The sequence below is a fragment of the Syngnathus scovelli genome, chromosome 11 (genome assembly GCF_024217435.2).
Source record: "Syngnathus scovelli strain Florida chromosome 11, RoL_Ssco_1.2, whole genome shotgun sequence".
NCBI classification, from domain to species: domain Eukaryota; kingdom Metazoa; phylum Chordata; class Actinopteri; order Syngnathiformes; family Syngnathidae; genus Syngnathus; species Syngnathus scovelli.
This window is the reverse complement of record NC_090857.1, coordinates 1,870,352-1,892,500: the sequence shown is the minus strand read 5'-3', so window position 1 is coordinate 1,892,500 and position 22,149 is coordinate 1,870,352. Positions and strand designations below refer to the sequence as shown.

General features: G+C 43.5%; 5 protein-coding genes across 21 annotated transcripts in view; all 5 read right to left on the bottom strand.

Annotated features, from left to right (window-relative positions):
* The window catches only part of yod1 (YOD1 deubiquitinase), a 4,322-nt gene extending 109 nt beyond the window's left edge, over positions 1–4,213 (bottom strand). The window contains exons 1-4 of one of the 5 annotated variants that reach the window (XR_007484604.2): positions 3,991–4,135; positions 3,236–3,444; positions 2,191–3,004; positions 1–1,528 (exon numbers count right to left, since the gene is read on the bottom strand). The exon at positions 1–1,528 is cut by the window's left edge and continues 109 nt beyond it. Coding sequence is in view for 4 of the 5 variants with exons in the window: in XM_049733698.2 (XP_049589655.1) it covers positions 2,313–3,004; positions 3,236–3,444; positions 3,991–3,998 (909 nt within the window). In the remaining variant the exon portion in view is untranslated. The other 4 variants (XM_049733699.1, XM_049733701.1, XM_049733700.2 and 1 more) reach the window with 4 other exon arrangements.
* Positions 4,214–4,712: 499 nt separating this feature from the next.
* LOC125977540 (6-phosphofructo-2-kinase/fructose-2,6-bisphosphatase 2) lies at positions 4,713–10,782 on the bottom strand. 10 transcript variants are annotated; one of them, XM_049734116.1, is made up of 19 exons: positions 10,627–10,782; positions 10,367–10,447; positions 9,941–10,066; positions 9,394–9,490; positions 8,744–8,810; positions 8,588–8,662; positions 8,411–8,467; positions 8,188–8,312; positions 7,893–8,100; positions 7,656–7,802; positions 7,478–7,582; positions 7,249–7,378; positions 7,114–7,176; positions 6,888–6,952; positions 6,708–6,734; positions 6,062–6,229; positions 5,601–5,623; positions 5,352–5,456; positions 4,713–5,063 (listed from the first exon to the last, which is right to left on the bottom strand). In XM_049734116.1, exons 2-18 carry the CDS (start codon positions 10,425–10,427, stop codon positions 5,387–5,389), a joined length of 1,614 nt encoding a protein of 537 aa, XP_049590073.1. In that variant the 5' UTR covers positions 10,428–10,447; positions 10,627–10,782; the 3' UTR covers positions 4,713–5,063; positions 5,352–5,386. The 10 variants fall into 10 exon arrangements, 8 of the variants coding, with proteins under 8 accessions (XP_049590073.1, XP_049590074.1, XP_049590075.1 ...); XM_049734117.1 differs by having other exon boundaries at positions 5,358–5,456; XM_049734118.1 differs by lacking the exon at positions 5,601–5,623 and having other exon boundaries at positions 10,627–10,781.
* Positions 10,783–10,989: 207 nt separating this feature from the next.
* On the bottom strand, positions 10,990–16,338 carry phtf1 (putative homeodomain transcription factor 1). Of its 2 annotated transcripts, none has more exons than XM_049734115.1 (17): positions 16,064–16,338; positions 15,788–15,900; positions 15,622–15,678; positions 15,485–15,554; positions 15,270–15,428; positions 14,922–15,111; positions 14,733–14,841; positions 14,511–14,675; positions 14,104–14,346; positions 13,913–14,041; positions 13,432–13,701; positions 13,018–13,149; positions 12,822–12,908; positions 12,521–12,676; positions 12,313–12,408; positions 12,107–12,232; positions 10,990–11,886 (listed from the first exon to the last, which is right to left on the bottom strand). In XM_049734115.1, the coding sequence occupies exons 2-17, from the start codon at positions 15,815–15,817 to the stop codon at positions 11,866–11,868; spliced, it is 2,040 nt and encodes a 679-aa protein (XP_049590072.1). In that variant the 5' UTR covers positions 15,818–15,900; positions 16,064–16,338; the 3' UTR covers positions 10,990–11,865. The 2 variants fall into 2 exon arrangements, with proteins under 2 accessions (XP_049590072.1, XP_049590071.1); XM_049734114.1 differs by having other exon boundaries at positions 15,788–15,880.
* A 270-nt stretch (positions 16,339–16,608) lies between these two features.
* Positions 16,609–22,149, bottom strand: part of LOC125977544 (olfactory receptor class A-like protein 1) — a 93,765-nt gene continuing 88,224 nt past the window's right edge. For all 3 annotated transcript variants that reach the window (XM_049734131.2, XM_049734129.2, XM_049734130.2), the window contains exon 3: positions 16,609–18,024. In XM_049734131.2, the coding sequence (XP_049590088.1) occupies positions 17,033–17,971 (939 nt within the window). In that variant the 5' untranslated portion in view covers positions 17,972–18,024 and the 3' untranslated portion in view covers positions 16,609–17,032. The remainder of the gene's footprint in view (positions 18,025–22,149) is intronic.
* Positions 18,004–21,491, bottom strand: LOC125977545 (olfactory receptor class A-like protein 1). Its single transcript, XM_049734132.1, has one exon. It carries the CDS (start codon positions 21,181–21,183, stop codon positions 20,251–20,253), a length of 933 nt encoding a protein of 310 aa, XP_049590089.1. The 5' UTR covers positions 21,184–21,491; the 3' UTR covers positions 18,004–20,250.

The window sequence follows — 22,149 nt, the reverse complement described above, 5'->3', positions numbered from 1 at the left end:
TTGTGAATGGCAGAGTGAAAAATGACAATATATCATTGCAGTTCACATTAAAAGAAAAAAAAAACCTGCCACGACTTTTTGGCAACAGTTTGCTACCGAGCAACGTTCTCCTGTCAACATGTTCAAATTCACAACAAAATTCATAATTTTGTGAAAAGTGTTGTGTTACAGGACCATTATTTACCATCTCCTTGAAATGAAATCAACACGCAAATAAAACAAAACTAGTTAACTTAAGTTACACAATCTCAGAAAAACCAAAAGTCAAAAATCAGCAGTCGAACTATGTTGAACAATTAGGAGTTCAACCTTCTCAGAAAAAATCAAATTTTAGATTTTCAAGGGAAAGTCAGCTCCCAAATTTTCTTTGTCATAAATATGTTCTGTGCAGCCCAACATTGTTCTGGTTAGTTTTGGTTGTGGAATATGAATGAAACAGGCAAGATCTACCTGTTTTCATCCATCTCTGGGGGCTGCCATTCTGCCACAAAATAGCCATCCCCCGAGATGGGGGAAAAAAAACCCAAAAAAAAAACAGGTAAATTTTGCTTCTCAACTCAAGATTCCACCACTGCAATATTAATCATAATATGTGTTTAGACTATTGGGGGCACATACAACATATTACTAGGGTTGACTGTCCCTTTAAAAAGCTTCCAAAGTAAAACCATCATGGTGCGTTAAGGTCAGTAAATCGCACAACTCTTCAGCTCAGTGTATTTTTGTTTTCATCTCAAGCTATTTTTCACTTTTCTTGCATTTGTATGTGTGATGAGAAATGGTCATTTTGCCCTGCAAAGCACAATTGAAGAAGAAGAAACCAAAAACAAAAAATGAGAACCATTCTCCTCACTGGAATTGCAAACACACTAAGCTTGATTTTGATTAAAGGAAAGTCAATCTTCACATTTATCAAAAATGTAAATCGTTAAGCAGGGTACACGCATACAGACAATATAGGCATTTTTTTTTTTCTTCTTGAGTGGGGTTCCTCAATGTATAAATCGCCATGTGCATACCGGTAACCCACATGAGTTTTTCTGATAGATAAAACTTTTCATCGAATCCACATGATAAACTCTGACCTGATCAGAGATGTAAACGCTTCATGTTAAGTGAGGTTAGATTTGAAAAGAAAACAATATTTTTTCTACATGAAAAGAAAATCCTGATTGACATTGCTGGCCTCGGGCAGAACCTTCAATATCCAAATTTGGTCGGGTCCAGATTTTATTTTAAGGGTTTAGGGTCACTAATGACAGAGAGAAGACTAGTCAGCATGTTTACTAAGGTGGCCCTTGGTCAATTCCCATGGTTCTGTTACTTTTACAAATTGTTTAAGTGCTTGCTGATTCACCAAACAAGCTTTTTTTAGCTTGCTGAAAATGAAACATTTTGGATATATGAGGTTTCCGATCGACCGACGGCAGCAATGTGTGCAGACAGCATGTGGAAGGCAAATATTAACAGACTCGGTGAGCTGTACTCTGAAATGGTGAGAAATGAATGTTGACTGGTCACGACTGGCCTGAAAAAAACAAAATGGCATTAGCAGTTAAAAGTAGAACGCTGAGTGTTGTGGTTGTCGGTGAATGACGTGAGGTAGACCAGTGATTTCCAAACGCTGTGGCGTGGCAATTTCACTTAATTGGTTTGTAAATGATTTAGTTCCTACAAATAATGTCGGGGCTGAGCATCTAATTGTTCTAATTGAAAATTGCAAAGGCTGCAATTTTGGAAGAAAATAGACCTGTTTCATTTTGGTCGGTCGGCTTACAGACACACACGTATGTTATATGTAAAATATATATATTTATACATAAGTGCTTATATGTGCTTCTCATTTCATCATATATTTTTTTTTTTTTTATGAAATGAGAACATTTGGTGTGATGAAGCCAGATTTGCTGTTGTAATTGGACTCGTTTGATTTGATGCCACAGAGTTTGGTCAATTTGTCAGTAAAGGCTTAAAACACTGTCACTCAGTGTTTATGAAGTAAATATCTCCAATTGAAATATATCAATAGAGTATATTTGACTTGCTTATTACTTCGTGGTTCACTTAGCATATAATGAAAACATTTATGTCTCATCAATTTTGACCTAGAAAATAATTGCATATTAAAGGGCAACTGCAACATTGGTGGGGAATCGCAGTTAGTTGATTTTTCAAAGCACTAATACTTACATTTTAGTGGCGTGCCATGAGATTTTTCTTGCGTAAAATATGTGCCTAAGGGTGGGGAAACACCGAGGTAGACGGCCACAGATGTGGAGGGGGAGCACAAACAACCAAAGCAAGTCAACGTTTTAGATCTCGCCAAAATTGGTGTGGCCCGTCTCCTTGGCGTGCTCGCGTGCCTCCCTCTGTCCCACCAGGCCCGTCTGACATACCATGCAGCGCAGCGCAAAGCGGTTGACGTCCGTGAACTGCCGCTTGCGGCGAGCCTCGTCGGCCAGCTCCAGGGCCTGCGCCAGGATGACGTCGTCGCCGGTGGAGAAGACGGTCTGAGGGGGCGAGCCCGCCGCCTCCCTCTGCAGCGGGTCGTAATGGATGCCATCGTAGATGAGCAGCACGCGCTTGTGGTAGCCGGCGTCCTCACCGAAGCGATCCACGCGCACTGTCTGCGTATCCACCACGCAAATTTCGCACTGGTAGAACTTGGACAGGATGGACACCTCGATGGCGCCCCCCCACGTGTCGCCGCGCCGGATCCAGACACAGTAGTCCTCGTTGCTCTTACCCAGAACGGCCTCCGAGTACGCCGCCGGGTCGCTCGACACGATCTGGGCGATGAGGCCGCGCATCTCGGGAGCGCACGTCGGGTCGTACACGCCGCCCTCCACCACGTAGTTGACGCTGGTGAACAGGCAGGAGTTGTCGGCCGGCACCACTCTGCGCGCCAGCGCCGGCAAGGCGTTCAGGCAAGGCGTTTTGGTCACGACAGGATGGGCTCCCAGCTTGGGCTTGTTTTTCTCCTCCTCCACGATCAGCGTGTCGCCTGTCGGGGGAGGGAGACACACAAGTACGACATGTTACTCCAGAAGAACCTCCACCGCCTTCGGTTTTTCATCAATATAACCCCTTCAGTGATTCTAAAACTTTTCACCATCCAAAAAGTACTTTGTTTATAAAGTAACCTTATTGATACCTTGTAGATCCTACTCAAATTCTCCACAATGCCAATATTGGCTAAGTATCTTTAGCTTTCAAATAAAGAAAAACTTCATACCAGACTTGATTGGGTAGTCCTTGAGGTGAGCGTCCCCGTTGCGCAGGTCCAGGCTGGAAGGTGGGTAGCCCACCATGATTTTCTGCACCTCACAGGGGATGCCGGTCAGCTCCTCCACTTTGCTTTTTAACTCTTGTACACATGATTGGTGAGTCAATCCTTGCATCACGTGAGTACCGTTTTTGGTCTTACAGCGAAGACGCAACATCCTGCCTGGCAGCAAGAGGAAAAATATGGAAAATTGACAACTGCAACAATTCGGACACAATGTTTATGACACTCCTAAATGACACATCCATTTGACTTTTCTTTTTTTTTTTAAATGCAATGGTTTTCTTTGTTTTTCTCGCTATCGCTTTTTTTTCTCGCATACGGGTTTTCATTGTTTTTCTCGCTTACTGCTTCATTCAATTACTTAATTATCACATGACTTTTTCACTCTCCACTTCCAACTTCATCAGATTTATAGCCATTTCACTCTTTTTCCATTCACTAAATTTACCTCCAGTTTCCACATTTTTTACCGATTTGTATCATTCCAACGTCAACATTTTCAGCTTATTCCATGTATAAGATTTCCTGTCATTCAGTGTCATTTAACATCATTCCACAAGTTTTCATTCAGCGTATTAGCCTTCACAAGCAATTTCTCCAGAAATAGTATTTAGTTTTGGTGATTATTCCGAACGTATTGTGGTGGGTGGGTGATGTGTAATTGTATTTCGAGCAAAGCTATCTTGGGCTAGCATGCTAACCTGTCCATTAACTTAGCGTTCAGTGCACATTTTCTCTCCGAGCGGCCGTCTTCGTCCTGTTCTCGTCCTCGACACAACCGATCACATTTAATGACAGCCGTTACAACTTAATTGGCCGCTGTCTTTCTTTCTTTCTTTTTGTTTTTGTTACCTGTAGCCGCCCGTTTCCAACGCCTCGAACAATGCTTACACAGCCAGTGGGCGGGGCGATACGTCAGGTACGTAAGCATGACGCCACGATGCGTTCACTACCGTAAATTCTCTAATAGCTCACCAACGGGGATTCTTACCGTGATATGGCAATACGTATGCCCATTAATAAAAAACCCTCACACGTTTCGTCATTCAATCAAAGTTGAAGTAAATGTAGTAAAAAAATAAGAGTTATTACTATAACTATCTAAATATTTTAAAGTACACTATAAACAAATTTGAATTGGGTTTAGAAGAGGCATATTTTCAAGAAAAAAGCTGTGCAAAATAGATGTTATATTTTTGTGATAAAACTGACATTTGTTTTTGAGAAATATGATTAAGGTTAAAGTCAAAATGTCAATGTAATCATCTGGAAATGTGGCTTGCAATATTCAGGAACCAGACTTTGACCAAATCAATTGTTTTAATAATAACAATAAGATAAAACAATCTGCATTTAATTTGAATTGTAAAGAAAACAAAAATGGATGCCCAGAGAATAGTAATATTAAAAACTCAGTCACTCGTGCAATGAAAGTTATTTAATTGCATTTTAAAATATAACCAAAAGACGTGCAAATACAAGTGGGTTCAACAATACAAACGAGATAAAAAACATTGTAATACTATACTATTTTAAATGCAATCTCTTTTAGCAATTAAAAAGGCACAAGTATCAGCATCTAACTGATCATTTCCACAATGCTATAGTATTGTAAAACAGAAGGTAATCCACAATGCTATAGTATTGTAAAACAGAAGGTAATAACATAAATAGCATATAAAGATTTGACTGGTTTGTGCATCATATTCATTGTGTTGCTCCTTCTGGTTTGCATGCCTTGGCCAAGAGGGGGCAGTATAATACAGACATGCAGCTATACATGGAGAGAGACGCAGTAACGCAGTTAGCCACAGTAATAATAGTCATGTTTCAGAGAGGAGAAAAAATATGCTTGTGAGTGTTGTTAAAGTGTCTACATGGCTTGCTTTTCCGTTTATTTTGAATACATTCTTATATTTTTTAAAATCTCAACACATGAATTTTCAGTAGACTGCCAGACTGGTGCTTACTGTTAAGTTAATCGGATAGTATTCATATCCTAAATTTTTGCTGGGGAGTCAAACTAAAAAAAATAAAAAAAATAAAATTAAAAAAAACTTACTCGTACATATTTTGTGCAAAGATGTTTCTTTATCATCATTCAGAAGCGGACGCAGCCGTTTGTTCCTTCATGGTTGTCAAAATCGATTCCTTCACACAGGGAACCCTGCAAAGCAAAACATTTTGAATAAAGGTACAATTTGCTACATTTGATGTGAGTGCAAAGATGATAGAGGCCCGTATGTAATGAAAGGACGAGTCTAATAAAGGGATAAAGAAGACTAGGCTATTTGTCGTCCAACATACTCACAAACAGCCGCTTCCTATGTAAGGCTGTAAGGTTTAAAGAAAGAAAGACAGAAGAAGAATAGAAATGTAGCGACGACAACAACAAGGCACACATACAAACATGAACATGCTTTTTTTATGAATGCAAACATTTTTGGTGGCGTTTCAAATAAACATACATGCAGACAAACAAAAAATGTGCGACATCACAAGCTTATGTGAAAAATATGTGTTCTCCTTTTGCCTGGCAGGAGGACAGGGTTCCCCTTACACTGGAAAAATGGTATGGTCTGGTCATCTTAGGCTAGGCGTATTCCATCGGCGGCCTATATTTAAGTGCACTTATCAATCTGTATTCTTTCTTTTCTTAGACAACACAGTGAAATATGATGAGGGTGGGGGGATAGTTCTAGATATGCCGACTGGGATGGGGGGGTGGGGTGGCGGGTTAGCAACACGGGCGGCGACGGAAGCGACACTGACTTGGCTCGACCGTTCCTCGGGCATCAAAGCCGACGGCGTGGGGGCGAGGGGCAGCCAGGGCTGGTTGCCGGCACTGTACAGCCGAGGACGCTTGACCTGGTCGTGACTGGACAAAGGCGTGTAACTATTCCGCCGGAGTAAGAGGCCCGAGTCCTTGGGGATTTGACCCTGGCAGGTGTGGAGGAAAAAGAAAATGTATAGCTGGGAAGAGGCAGGGGGTGTTGCACAGCTGGGAAACCTCACTGGATACGCTTCATATTAGTACAAAGGAGGATGGATGGAGGTTGCAAGTGGAACAATTGATCATTCATTTCAAGCAAGCACGGCCAGCCGTAAGATCTTATTAAAGCGACGTAATCATCGCCTCAAAAAAATGGAACATTCCACAATGAGGAAGGAAAGGAAGCAAAAGAGGTGCAAGTGTCATTAGACTTCAGAATAAATATGGAGATGTAGGCATTATAGGGTGGTCCAGTAATCAAGTCACGAATACAATAATGACTCCTTTGTAAGGCATAAATACAAAAGTTCATTTATGCCATTGATGAGATCAAAACTTTAAATGTGTGGGACCCCCTGTAATGCAGATTAAGGATGGGCAAAAAGAATAATTCGAGGAATTCCGAATGCATTTGTGTAAACAAACCTGTTGTCTAGCCCAGTGTTCCCCGACCTTAATTGAGGCAAGGCACACATTTTACATGACAAAAATCTCAGGGCAGGCCCCTTCCCTCAAAAAAGTCACAAAAATTGTGACCACTCAACTCATGATGCTCTCGCCTCAGTTTTCGCACAAATCTAACTTTTATACTTGTGACATACTCACAAGAGGTCTGTCTCGATGGGTGTTCACTGCCTCCACGTTGAGATAAAACATTTCCACTTTACAACCTGGAGGGGGAGAGAGGAAGAAGGAGTTTGTTTATACAAGGAAAATCAGCAGCTTTTTTTATTCAAACTAGTTTAAACCACAGATCATAGCATTCAAATTTTTTTTTTTTTTTTTACTAATGTTTACTAATAAATCTACAAATCTAATAAATGCTCTATACCATATGCCACTGGGGTGAGTTTGAGGACGGTGTGCAGCGGACATTTCATGTAGGGCAGATCCTCTGTGGCGAGAACAAAACCAGGACATAATCAGGATGGCAGTCAGCATGTGGCACAGGCATGACTCCACACACCTGCACTTTTGTCCAGGAAGTAGGCCAGCAGACAGCGCATGACCGCCTGGTGGCAAACCACCAGCACGTTGCCTTGCCTCTCCAGCTCCATGATGACAGGCTCCAGACGCTGGACCAGATCCTGGTACGACTGAAAGAGCATGCAAGTCAATGTGGTTTATTTTTTCAGACCACACAAGCAGAGAGCTAACTTGCATGTCACATGTGTGGGGTGCGCGTAGTCAGTCACCTCCCCGCCTGGGTAGCGATAGTGATATTTGTCCTGGTCCCTCAATGCAAACTCTTCTGGGAACGCCCTCTGGATCATCTCGTACGTCATTTCCTCACACACACCCTGAAAGAAAATAGAATCGAGTTCTCATATTGGATCTCGTTGCAACTGTGAGATATAACGGGACACCGCTGACCGCGTCGATTTCGTTGAGTATCTTCCATTGTTCGTAGGGGACGGCCAGCTCCTCCGCTGTCTGTATAGTGCGTCTCAACTGGCTTGTCCACACCTTCAAGTCTGATAGCTCATGCTCCTCGATGAACTTGTGCAGGGCACGGGCAAACTTTAAAAAAAAATCCATATTTTCCACAATTCAAAACATTTCTGAAGTGTCTATATGCATAACTTTTGGTTTACCCAAATGACCTCTTACCTGTTTCCCACGAGGAGATAGTTCTGAATCCCCTCCAATGCGGCCTTCGAGGTTGTGGTGGCTCTCGCCATGGCGACACAGATAGATGGAGTGTGAGTGCACATGGATGTTCATGAGATAGTAGACAATCTTGCTTTGGATGTAGTCTTGTATCCGGTTCACCAAAAAGCGGCGCCCCACGTTCATGACTTTAATGAAAGACAGGTCCCTGCAAAGAGAGCAGCTCAGTGTCACCCTCTAGTGGCTTTGAATGCATTGCAGTTGCGCATGCTGCTGTCTTTTCCATAAATCTTACTTGTCATAATCATCAGGATCCAATGGTTGGTAAGTCACCTTGTAGCATTCAATCCGTTTTAGGAAGTCATCCATGACCCGCTCCCGGTGCCTCTCGGGGTAGTCCGGACTGGACACCTTGACTTCCTGTTTGGGGGGGGGGGGAATTTGTCGGCATGCGAGCTCACAGCTTATTATATAAGATTACAGCTATAAAGTGTGAATATGAATAGAAGCTTTCCTACCATGATATTCGCAGCAATAACCTCGGGGTCATCACACACGGACTCGACAAAGAACACCTGTTGGCAAGACAAATTTAATGTTAATGCATTTTCTTTTAATGTTAAATTCTTCAGAAAACTTGAGTGGGGAGTTCGGTTTAATTTTACCACTGCAGCTTATTGGTAATTGACACGCACCTTGAAAGAATTCTCCTTCACAAATGCTTGAATGAGATCTCGGCGCTCTCTTGTTGTGTTGGTTGCGTCGAACACCTGACGAGCAAAAACTCTGATGAGAATTTGCGCTGAGTAAGATATGCTTTTAATGAACGACAACAATAAAATAGGACTCACAGCAATCTGACCACCCTCGTCTGTCAGGTACACCTTGACATCTTGCAGGGCCACAAGCGCACACTGCCTGAAAGATAGAAAAAAAAGGAAAGGTCCCAAACAACTCCTATTAATACTGTCTATCCTATCTAGAGCTGTCCCGATTTGATCACATGATTGGAAATTGAGGCCACAAGCTTTCGCGCACATCCAGAGCTCATTATGGCAAAAGCGGCACAGAGTGAGATGTGGAAACAATTTGCTACCAGGCCAACACAGTCAGTGCAAGCTGAACGATATAACAAGTTAGCAAAGGCGCACTGATCGCAGGTTAGCAAAAGTCACACATTTAAATTTACCTTCAATTAGAAACCTAACAAGTATGAAATGCGAAATAAAGAACAGAAGAAATAGGGAAAGTATTCTAATTTTCTTTTAACCATGGGGTTTGGAATGAAAAAAAACACATAATAAGTGCAAGACTAAATGTTGTCCATATTTATTTTAAGCTTCACTGTGAGACAGGCTAAGTCAGGCTGCGAGACAGCTGCAGCGTTTGCTTTCATATTTGGGTCACGATTTAGCGGTGGGAAAGCCGTCCAGCGTCTGGCATGATTTTGTGACGGCACTCACGCACATGCGAGGTTCTGGTGAGTGAGAGCAGAACTTACTTCCTGATCTTCATGGCCTCCTCGTTGTCGTGGCGGAAGAAGTCGTAGGACTTGTAGGCCCTTACAGCCTCTCGGCGGTACACGCCAAGGTTAAACACTGCGGCGACACGTCAGAGGTGACAATGAGAACGTACGGGTGTTGTGAGGAGGCCTCCAGAGCTAAATTTACCAGCATCACAATAAAACCAGCCCTATTTTTAATCTAATAACACATTGAAAATTTGAGAGTGTCATATACCATCCAAAAACACAGAAAACAAATTGAGTCTGGGATGGTTTTACATTTACTAACTCATGTACCACAGCAGCACATCTACGATCACCAACACAAGCTATTGTAGATATCTAATTGAAGACCCACCGCTAGTTAGAACATAATGCATTGCCTCCAAAAGGATAGACAAGGATGCCACTGCACTTTCAATCACTTTTTGCTGTTAAAGAAATGGTGAAAACGTAAACACAAGTCCAAGTTGGAAAGCTCCCCCTACCAGAAATGGCGCCTTGTATCGTACATAGTTAAAAAAAAAACACCACTGTGTTTTACCTTTGGTGGGGACACCAATCCAGTTGAGGTAGCGTGTCAGCTTCTTGGACACGTACGTCTTCCCTCGGGCGGGCAGACCGATCATCACGATCACGGTGGGGGAATTTGTCATGTAGGACGCCCACGCTGCATAGGAGACAGAAACAATATGAAATTACATGATCAATTGGTGAAATACAATTTGTAGTAAAAATAGGTCATTATATATTTTTAATGAATTGTAAAACATCTCAAACTACATAATATCAAGCACATCATCGGATATGATCTTTTAATGCAATGTGCAGTTATCCACAGTGGGTCAAAAAGAAGCTCTACAAATGATGCTGGGCAGTTTTTCAAACATGTTTAAATGTGTATGTCAAAATAAACATGACATATTTTTATGCAGCCCGAAAAGAAGGTGTACCTAATGAACTGACTTACAGCATTTCTTCTCATTCATCCTCTCGTCTGTTTTCTTGGTGTGGGGGCGCCGGTTCGACATGAGCAATGAAGGGATCACTTCTGCACAAAAATGACAAAATATTGTGTTATATATTCATGACATATATGTTGCTGTGAGAATCGACACCAAACGAGAATCGGTTCCGCTGCCACATCATCGGCCCGACCGACGACGAGGAGGGAAACTTGGCAGCACACAGTCTGCCAACGCGTCAACAACTTCATCGTTTGCCTCATACCTCGTAAATTGTACGTCCGGAACCGGGTCCGCTCGCTGGCGTTGGGTGTGCAGGTGTCGGTCGCACCGTCCTTGGGTACCGAGCGAGTCAGCCCGGCTGGTGCCCTTCCAAGACGGAGGTGTGTGTCACTACGTCACACCAACTCCCCCAAAAGTACCGTAAAGATGCCTATAGACGAGACACACATTTTGACAACGGGATTTTCGATTACGTTTGAATCCCGAGTGTTGTGTTTAGATTACGAACCAATTTGAACATTAACACGATAAGAAAATTAATGTATACTTGATTCGGGATTTAATGAAAAGTTATTGTACATACAAGTTTAATTAAAAATGTTACCTAAATAAAAATAAACACCAGTGGAGTGGAAACATTTTATTGCACTACTCATGATCTAAATAGCTGTAAGACCCCCCACCCCATTCTAGAAAGAAAAAAAAAAACTATGAGGAACTGTTATTGCAAAAAGTGCACAAATGCTCATAATATAAAATCATAAACATGATTCCATCACTTTCTTTCTGACATTTATCTAGAGTTTCTATAGGAAAAAAAAAAAGCAAATGGTTCACCCCCCACCATGCATTAACCATCTTGCTTTCTTTGCTACACAAAGAAAATTTTCACATGACAGTGTGACCCAGTGCAAGGTTAACATTCAAGAAATAAATCATCAATATACATTTTGGGAATGTTGGAAAATTCCTGTAAAAAAATCAGTGAGTTTACACATCATTTTCCATTCTCTTTCTAAACCACTTATCCTGTTCAGGGTCACTGAGTTGAAATCTACCCCATCTGACACATTGGGGAAAAAAGGCAGTCTACGCCCTGGATTGGTCACCCACCTATCAAAAGGCACATAAAAAGACAGACAACCTTTGCACTGTCACTGAATAAGAACTGAATCTCCCTACTTGCATAGTTAATTTCATGACAGTGGTTCTTGATGGAGAAGGCAGAGAGTGGTCATAGTCTATGAATACATACAGTAAGTGCTGGAATTTGAAATCAATTTAGAAAAATCTAAGATGCCCACCTTTGTTAAATGACTGGCATTACGTGGCATGTGCTATGCCACAGTTGACTGTACAGTATTTTTTTCACTTTCCCAGCTATGTTAAACCACATTCAAGTGGACGCTTCATAAAATGAGCCGTCATGTGACGGTCAGTAGTTTTGCACGTCTGGTTGGAAGGCGACGGTCGGGCGAGAAGTCCTTTTGTCGCGTTCACATCAAGGTTTGATTTTCCACAGCTGCAAAAGATAAACACAGGAGATTGAAAGGTCACATCGTAGAAGAAGAGCAAAAAATGGAAGGCATCCATAATTGTATTGTACAGCACTTCATAGCTACTATATGGTGACCTGTATAGAAAGAATATATTGTACTGGGAAGAAAACCCCCAAAAATCCAGGCTATAGTCAAGGGAAACACTCCATTTCATCTATTTTAATTATTACTATTATGACTCACTCTGATGTTGAAGCCCAGCAGGTCACTGACCACAGCAGACACGGCCGACAAGATGACCACCCTGGTGATGTTGTAGATGAGTGGGTTGACGGTCAGACCGAGAAGGCGGAACGGCTCGTCCAGCTCCTGGCGGGAGGTTGGGCGTTAAGGACGACTCACACATTAAGACGGTTACACAAAAGTGCTCTCGTGCCCAACGTGCTTGCCTTCATCAGTTTTGTAGCCAGTTTCAAGACGTTGTTGACAATGTTGAGCTCCTCTTTCTTGTTGGGTTTTTTCTCTATTTTCAGATACAGATTGATCTGAAAGGCACACACCTTGGATGTGACACAGTGACACCTGCTGGTCACCACAACAATGTGCACGATTGTGGATCCATATTTCAACAGAATGTTGTGGTTTGTGGGTACTCACCTGTTCAGTGAGGAGCACCGAAGGGTTGCTGTACTTGCAGTTGGTCTCAGAACCCAGCGTGGCGAACCGAAGCAGGAAAAGGATCATTGACGAGGCCCACAGCATCAGCTCCCAGTTGGTCAGCGAGTCCAGAAAAGTCTTGTGGCTTTGTAGAAGCTAATGAAAGTATTTTTTTTCCACTTAGACCTTACTCTTTTTTACTCAAAGAGCTATTTGAATGAGAGCTTTTTAAACATAACAGTGTCATGGTACTCTAAAATGACCTAAAATGATCACTTTGTCAACATGCTGCTATTATTACCTGTGCACAAATGATGAATGAGATGGAGAGTGCGAGGAGGAAGATTGTGGACACGATAACGTCGACGGAGCGCTGCGGCCCTCGCCTCTGCAACGAACGAATGAGGTGATGGAAGCGGTGTGACAAACCAGCATCGGTTGTGACAGCGTAACAGGTACAGGTTGTGACAGGTAAAGAAAGGTGTGAGGTTACGCACCCGTAGGAAGGAGCGCAGCGACAGCCACATCTTGATGTTCTGCACCTTTTTCAGCCGGAAGTGAGGGATCTCCGACTTCTTGGCCTTGCGAGCGGACGTCAGGTGGCTGAAGTACTTGGCAAATAAAAGTCTCTGTGGAGGAGCCATCATATACAGTCAATGGATGGAATAATTTGTGTGTGTTTTTGTGTGACGTGTGTTTTGGAATGAGTCGATAAGGGTTCAAGACGTTTTTCTGTCATTAGTTAATAATTGAAGTACATGGCAGTTGTATTAAACAGTACCGGCAATGATTCTTTCATGTACCACTAGAGGGAGCCATCATAACTGTTTTCTTACGCATACACTGGTCCAGATGATATCCCTCCTACTTAGGCTTTATCATTTCATTAAAAAGCATACATAGCCACTCACCTGCTTATAGGTCCTCTCCGCCACGCACATCATGAAGAAGAAGAGCCCCGTGAGGCAAAACCTGAGCACGGTGGTGATGAAGAAGAAGGCGTATGCTTTAGGGCTCGCCGGGCTAACGGCAATCTCCATGACCTCGGCTGGTGATGGTGAGCTGAGGCTGGACATGTCCAGACGCTGGGCCAGGCGGAAGGCAAAGGGCAGGAGCGCCAGCGTGACTGTCACTAGCCCGCCGAACACCAGGTAGCCCACACCTTGCTCCGCAAGCTTCACCTTGAGATGAAGAAGATGAGGTGCCCAATCAAGATGATGCTTATTAGTAATAGTAAATGCCTCCTTTCTTCAAATATATGCTCCACTCCATAGGCTGGGAGACACATTATGAGCTCAGTTATAAACCAAACATCCAATCATCGATTTTCCGGACTGCTTATCCACGCTAGGGTCAAATACTATTATTAAATCGGAATGATGCATACTGTACCCGAGTGAGGATGATCCCGCTGATCTCCAGCACAGACATGTCTGCTTTTTTGCATTCGCCCTGCTCCCATATGATGGCGCTGACTCGGTCCCTGGAAGGATGGCATGCTTGGAGCCAGGACAGCTGGTGCTGAAGACGTACCACGTAGGGTTATTAAAGAGCGTCATACATGACATGGTATTGGGTCTTACCCCCGCGATGCCTTGCTGCAGGCTCTCGTCATCGCTGCTCAGCGTGGTGGTTTGCTGTAGCGCAAGGCCGCCCGCGAACCTCCCGTTGTCCTCACTGTCGCTGCTCCCCGTGGAGGCGGAGTCAGGGTCCTGGAGGAGCTCCTCCCACATGGTGTCATCGGTGTCGGAAGCCGGTCGGGAGCTCACGCTGAGTCGCAGGCGCTCCACTTCTCGAGGCTTTGCCTTGAAGGTCCCGCCTCCTTCCTGTTGTTAAAGAATTAAGCAAGGAAAACACATAGCAACGACTGTTGAATATTGTAAAATGGACATTATTGTAATATTTAAATATCTCTATCATATAATGAAAGAAATGTGTTTTCCCCATGCAGCAAAATAAGCGGTCTCAAGTGGAGCACGAGAAGGTTCACCTGAGGCCTGACTGCCGCTTTGCTGTTGGACTTCCGAGAGCGCACAGAAGACGGTGGTGCAGACGGTGGCCAGGGGCTGGCAGGACTCACGTCCTCCGGTTGCAAGCCCTCTTCTTCCTCACTTGAGAGCTCGTCTGACGCGCCAAAGCCAGACTTTCTTTCGCTCTGTGACGATATTGATTTAGATTCCAAGCACTTAAGAAAATCTACTGATGACAATACCATTCTCTTGGGTCGTTGGACTTCCTCAAACTGCGATGAGTGTTGCTGTTCCTTGGCCTCGCTGTCATTCTTCTCATCCAATTTCTTCGGACCCCTGCCCTTCCGAGGCCTGACCGAGACAGAAAAGAAAGCAAGCCAAGTGTCTGCTTTAGAACCCAAAGTGGTTGGCTGAAGTCCAGAGTGACTCACCTCCTCCTGCGGGTCGGATTGCTGCCGCTGTTGCCGTTACTGACGACAGGACCGCCCGCGGGCCAGCGGCTGCACTCGGTGGACACAATCTGGCAATGTACGGTGCCCAGGAGCAGCATAAGGCACAAGGGCCCGAACGCCTCACTGGCACTTGCCCCGGGGACCTCCACATAGAGCACCACAGCAGCCACTGCAGAGGAAGCATGACATGGAAATGATTAACTGGTTATAGGGCAGAATATCAAAATCTAGGTCTTTCTGAGGTGATCAGATGTGAAGATTAATTACTGTATTAAAAAAAAAAAAAAACAGCCCTACTCTGTAATCTGTTGTATTTACATAGCCAACCTTGCATAAAGTACAGCAGCAGAATGCATGAGGAGATGGGCTTGGAGGTGACCTGGATCCACCACGGAAAGAAAAAGGGGAACAGCAGCACGCGGACCAAACCCTTCCGAGTCAATGCTGTCCAGGGACTCTGTGGTTTGGCCTTGCTGAACGTAGACCCTGCAATGTAGAAGGCTCAGAATGCGATACGGTAATTTGGCAACTTGGACTCTAACCTCGGACTAAGTCAACATCGATGAGGTCTGACTTGATGCGGCCGGTCTTTCTGGGTTTACTGTCCAAATCCTAGTGGAGAGAGAACTTGGATTTAGGAACACCCAGCAATCTCCTCTTGTTTTTCTCCTTATCTTACATTTAAATCTGTCTGCTCCAGAGACTTCTCCCAGACTTGTTGATCGTAGGCGCCAATCTGTGGCATCAACAACATTTTATTTTACCGAAGACAAAAATCATTCAAACATTTCTTAGCTTCATTATGACTATTTTGCGCTGCCACTTTTATACATCCACATACCCACCTTCTCTTGATACCAGGATATTCTGGCCATTGTGTTTTGTTGCTGAAAACACCGGTCCCAGAGTCAGCTCATTTCACAGAGCACACAGACGAGCTGAGGACAGGAAAACACCACTAAACAAACAGGAGGGGTGACGATGAACTCACCGAACTTAACTGGGAGGTTTTTATTAAGCGATCTGGCAGGGTATGTGGCTGTAAGGTTAATATAAGGCTAGGCAACAGGTAACCCGGAAGACAGGCCGTGTCGGCTTGCTAGCAAAGGCGCTAAACTTACCTTATAGGAATGGCAGGGTTGGCACATTTTGGAAGACGCTATGTAATCATTACAAGATATTGTTATTGCTCTTTGATGACTAAGTTTTGTCATCCATATTTTAGTGCTCCAGAGTTGGATTGGGGCGTTGCCTTCAACGGTCCTCGACGCAAACATGAACCAAACTATACGAATGTCATTAAAAAGCGTATACAGTTTACCCGGTAGCCATAATGAGTTTATCTCGGGCTTTCCGTAGCATCCTTCAGTTTTCACAACAATGCGAATCTTCCGCTTTTCTTTTCCGGGTTTGTGGTTTTCAGAAGATATTTCCTAAATTATGCTTGTCAGGCGAACTTGCTGCACCTTAAGAACCACAATAGAAATGTCACCGATAAAATGATGATAAATAACCGAATAATAGGGTATAACAAGAAAAACTGATTATCTTGTTCGACTCAACACACTTATTGGAATCACGCAATTTGCAAGGCGAGAGACATTTATTGCCTCTCAGACAAAGTCGAGGATTTCATACAGTTGTTCTTTGACCAATCAGAGGGAAGCATGAAACAATACGATTGCGTCTTCTTTGCAGAGGGTCCTCGGTTTACGACAGGGCCGACATACGACATTTCGAGTTTCCGGCATGCTTTATGTATAATATTTATTATTTCTGACATAGAAATGTTTTAATACAGGTATTGAACATCTGCGTACTACAGTTAATACATTAGTGAAGACAGGCACAGCCTCTTTTGCCAGCTTATCAATCTAAATTTAATTTAAAAGTGCACGTTTTACAATTTTTGTTTTATTTTGTCTTTATGTCATAGCTCTGACCAAAAACAATATTTACAACATACATAAGTATAAATGCTGCAATAAACTAATTGTTTAAGATTGTGGGTTTCCACTTAATAGCTAAGTCAGTAAAGCTCAGAGACAGAGCAGTTGATGGGTCATAATAGTCTATCATAAAAGAGAAAGTCATTTGTCGTGTGACTCTTGAGTGTCAGTTGACACCAACTTGTCCTGCTCGGCGGCACACATAATTTTGTTCTTGACCTTCTTGTTGGAGGAGATGATAAAGTACGGACTGAGGAATGCATAACAGGAGGAAAAGAACACCCTCATGTCCGCCACCACTGGAGACACCTTGGCCTCGGTCAGCATGTAGATCCAGATCACATTATCGATGCCGAAAAAGAAGACGTACAGGACCACCAAGGTGATCACAGTTTTGCCCGCTCGGGTCTCAGCCGAATGGGAGCGACGGATGCCTCTCACCTGCCGGCTGTGGCGGTGAAGAAGCAACAGAATGTAACCACTAGAACCTAACATCAATGCCACAAAGGCGAAATCCCTTCCAGACACCGCTACCCCGTTGATAACGTAGGACAAGCTGTCTCTGAAGTCCACGTGGCAGAAACCTAGGTTGAGCGTGAAGGCTGGGACGGTGCCGTTCCGCGGCGCCATAGAGAAGAATGGAGCTGCGATGCATATAGCCATGTTGAGCAACCACAGTCCGGCAAAAGTAGGGAGGACCAGGGTGGGAAGGGCAGGCTTCAGCCTGGACAAGTGAGGCCCGGCTGGGGCGATGGTCACCGCCTGGAACACGCTCAGCATGCACGTGATGCACACAGACAGCGCCCGACCAATTCGGTAGCCGTAAATCACCACCTTGCAGCCCGCGTCGTCCAGCAGGTCGACGAGGCCGAACACCGTCATGGTCTGGGGCACGCAGCGGGTCAGCAGGAGCAGGAGGTTGGCAAAGGCCAGGTGGCACAGGATCATGTCCACGGGAAGGAGTTTGCGCTCGCTGTAGAGGATACTGGCGTGGGCCAGGAGCACCACGGTGTTCCCCAGGATGCCCATTCCTGTTTGCAAGAGGAAGGAGACGCCTTTGATGGTCACGCACAGGTCCATGCCACCGTGGCCTGGACCAGGATTTTGGGTTCAAGCAGACAGAGGCACACTTCCTGAAAGGCACACGAGCAATCTCACCTGAGCAAGTGGACAACGGGCTGATTGCGTTAATCAACTCTTTAACATTGCACTTGATGGCTTTTATAGCCTCCCATCTCCCAATGGAGATCTTTGAGTTCAACAGTTTCGATTAAATTAATTTGGCAAATTAAAACCACGAAACAGAGGGGACGACGCTCTGGGAATATTTATGATATTATATGTATTCCTAATTATGTTGAAGGTGCTTACTGCTTTTAACAGTTTTGTTTTCCAGCCAAATTAAATGGAAAACTTCTTTCAGTAGTTCAAGTCAAAAAGTGACACTTGTATATAATCCAAATTCACTAAACAAAGACAAAACTATTTCTTGATTTTATTTTATATAATTGAGAATGTTATGGCTCACAGATCATGATAATTCCTGATTAATTATTCAAATATGAATAAAAAATAAAATATAAAGATATAATGAAAATTTTCATCATTAAAATATAACATTTATTAAAAAAATCACTATTTAGTAATGGACCTGCATGCAACTCTGTACGCAATGTATGAGTATCTTTTGCATGAGTATCTTTGGTGCACATCAATCTCCTCAAGTGTTCTAATGACAATCCCCACAAGAGTGACATTCTTCAAATCAGAGGACTCAAACAATGTTGTCACACTTGACAATCGTGCCACGAGCGCTCTCATCCTCTTCACATCCTGTTTCAGACGCAGAGGAGCAAGACAATTAGTGATAACAACACGTTGCAATTCATTGGGGACACAGGGACAACCTGTTGTTGTTATTCAGCTAAAGGTTGTCATTAATTCAACTTATAATTGTTCCATGTTCGCACCATCAGGTCATTATTGCATGTTTGCGTTGCTGCTCATTTGTAGAGAAATTTCTTTCGCTAGGGAGAGATGTTATTTTCACTTGTGTGCGTTTTACATGTTTAGAGAGCTCATTAAAATGGCAAGTTCAAGCACGTTCTTTAGTTGGGTGAGCAATATGGCCCATGACAACATTTCATCTGACCTGCAATGTAATTTAAAAACAAAAAAAATAATAAAACCTCAAATGATCTGATTGTTAAAAATAAAAAAAGCCATGAAATATTTAACTCTCAAATGCTTGTACCTCCAAAATTATCTTTTTTTTTTCCAAGAAACCCTCAACATGGGACATTTTTTCAAATATTATCCTTGAATGGTCTAAGAAGGCAAGTCATCTTCAACACTTGCAACATTTTAACCCCCACAAATGTGGACTGACCAACAGTATATATTTGTAAAATGAATTAATGAATAATTAATAATGATAAAATTTGGGTCAAAAAAGAGGTTTCAGCCCGATGCCACCGTTTTAATATTACGGCCCTCAAAGGCCTTGTTTTTATTTTTATTTTTTTAAAACAAAGCCTTACAAAATTTAACCCAAAGGTCTTGATGGATAGGTGGGGAGTTTGATTGCGAAATATGTATATGAAATAAATTAGGTGAACTTAGCCACTTGCTAACTGATGCTGAAAAATGAGTTTGTGCTTGTGTGACTCTCACGCTGGACCCGTTCTGCTGTACTAGTTTCTGAAAAATGAACAAAATATACTGTATATTCAATTCACAATATTCCATAATGATTGCTCCCCCACACACACTTTTTGTTGTTTTGTGTAACTCTATGAAATGTCTTCAGGAGGAAAGTGACACAAATGGAATCTCGGAAGTCTTAGAATTAGAAGTACGTGCAAATGTTTTTACAAACATTCTATTAAACTAGACATTTAGAACATCATGCCTGTATTGAAAAAATGTGATCTGGTTGGCACAAATATATACAGCAGTGTGAGTAATCATGATTAAATATATGTATTTATTTTAAATGAAACTGATTCAGTCTGGTCAGGCATGGCTCAAACCTCTAACATTCCTTAGGCTTCCTAAATCAACACTTGGGACGGCTGCAGTTTCCATGACGCAAGCAAGAAGGTTGAAGGTTGATTTTGTTTTATTGTATCTTATTCTTGGAAATATACATCTGATTTCATTCAGCAAACATTTTTTGTAGAGCTTGGTTCTTCATTGTGACAAAGACTTACTGGATAAATTCACAAGTTAATTTTTTTTTATTGACCAGTCTACAAAGTGCAGTGACAATCAAATACATAGACAATGTTTTGAAGACATTTTGTAAAGGTAATATTGATAGTTCAGCTAACTGACAGAAGGTCTAGGAAAACAATTCTTCATTTCGACTCCTGAGTGTCCATTGATGCTGGCTGGTCCTGCTCAGCCTGACACACAATTTTGTTCTTGACCTTCTTGTTGGACGAAATGATGAAGTAAGGGCTGAGAAATGCATAGCAGGAGGAGCAAAATACCCTCAAGTCCGCCACCATGAGGGACACCTTGGTCTCGGTCATCATGTAGATCCAGATCACGTTATCCACGCCGAAGAAGAAGACGTACAGGACCACCAGGGTGACCACCGTTTTGGCCGCTCTGGTCTCTGCCGGATGGGAGCGATGGAGGCCTCTCATCTGGTAGTTGTGACGGTGGAGAAGTAGCAAGATGTAACAGCTAGAGACCAACATCAGGGCCACCACGGAAAAATCCCTCCCAGAGACAATAACCCCTTGGATGATGTAGAGCATGTTGTCTCTGAAGTCCATGAAGCAGAAGCCCAGGTCGAGCGTATAGGCACGGGCGGTGCTATTGCGTGGAGCCGTGGAAAAGAGAAGGGCTGGAACGTATATGATCATGTTGAGCAACCACAGCCCGGCCACGGTGGGGAGCACCAGGGCAGGAAGGAAAGACTTGAGCCTGGACAAGCTTGACCCGGCGGGGGCGATGGTGACCGCCTGGAACACGCTGAGCATGCACGTGATGCAGATTGACAACGCCCGGCCGATGCGGAAGCCGTAAATTACCACCTTGCAGTGGGAGTCGTCAAGCAGATCGGTGAGGCCGAAGACCGTCATGGTCTGGGGTATGCAACGGATGGTCAGGATCATCAGGTTGGCAAAGGCCAGGTGGCACAGGATCATGTCCACGGGAAGGAGTTTGCGCTCGCTGTAGAGGATACCGGCGTAGGCCAGCAGCACCGCGGTGTTCCCCAAGATGCCCATTCCTGTTTGCAAGAGGAAGGAGACGCCTTTGATGGTCACGCACAGGTCCATGCCACCCGGACCAGGACCAAAGCAGGCAGAGAAACACACCTGCTTTGAAATGCACCACAAGAACCTTGAGCAGCTCCTAAAGCATGCTCACCTGAGCAAGGGTATGGCACACAACTCTTAAAGGCCTGCAAGACGACATTTATAGCCTCAAATGTCCTTGGAGATCTCATTTGCCTGGAGTGTCAGTTAAAAAAAAAACAAAAAAAAAAACTCACAGACAAACAGAAGAAAAAAATAATTGGAATCAAGTCATCTCAATGGAAACGTGGCCTGACACACACAAGCGCCGAAGGGAATACGCTTGATCTGGATCAGGAGCAGTTTTGGACTTGATCAAAAGAGTGGCCAAGGCTTACGTAAAGTCGTCTTGCTAAGAAGCTCAATCATTCCCATCGCAGCAAGAAGCACATTTAGGAACATTGATGTGAACAAACGTTGACTGATGTCAGAAATGTTAATATGGGAGGAAATCCACGCGGGCCCGGGGAGAACATATCCATCTAACCGTATGGGCGGGCCTATCGATCGTTCTTCAATCGAGACATATTTAATTTCACGAGGTATGCCAAAGTATCTATATGGACGGACGGGCGGGCGGATGGATGGATGGATAGATGGATGAATAGATGGATGGATGGATGGATGGATGGATGGATGGATGGATGGATGGATGGATGGCATGACTTCCAGCCTTCCACAATGTGGTGATATGATCAACCCGAAAGCTAGAACTGTATTTTATTGCGCGCCGTTTGTTTGTTGGATATTTCGTCAGTTACTTTTCAAAAATAGGTCAATGTCATTGCGAGCGGACGTCGTCGAATCCAAAAAAAATGAAACCACACTGGCCTTGAATGAGCCATCAGGAGACTTCCACATCCTTTGTGCTATTATGCTCGGTGACGCAGAGCAGCAGGACAATTAACGCGATAACAATTTGTGTTGAACCCATTGGGGAGGGTCAAC

Bases quoted from the DNA above. Each gene is read 5' to 3' on its own strand.
- LOC125977540 (XM_049734116.1), bottom strand. From the start codon at position 10,427: ATGTCGAACCGGCGCCCCCACACCAAGAAAACAGACGAGAGGATGAAT. The intron at 6,735-6,887 runs GTGAGTATGTCA...GCCTCAATTAAG, and splicing joins CCCATCGAGACAGACCTCTT to GTCGGGGAACACTGGGCTAG. The intron at 5,624-6,061 runs GTCAGTGTCGCT...TAAACCTTACAG, and splicing joins CCGAGGAACGGTCGAGCCAA to CCTTACATAGGAAGCGGCTG.
- phtf1 (XM_049734115.1), bottom strand. From the start codon at position 15,817: ATGGCCAGAATATCCTGGTATCAAGAGAAG. The intron at 13,702-13,912 runs GTACAGTATGCA...CTTCATCTCAAG, and splicing joins GCGGGATCATCCTCACTCGG to GTGAAGCTTGCGGAGCAAGG. The intron at 12,909-13,017 runs GTGCGTAACCTC...CGTTCGTTGCAG, and splicing joins CGCTGCGCTCCTTCCTACGG to AGGCGAGGGCCGCAGCGCTC.
- LOC125977545 (XM_049734132.1), bottom strand. From the start codon at position 21,183: ATGGACCTGTGCGTGACCATCAAAGGCGTCTCCTTCCTCTTGCAAACA.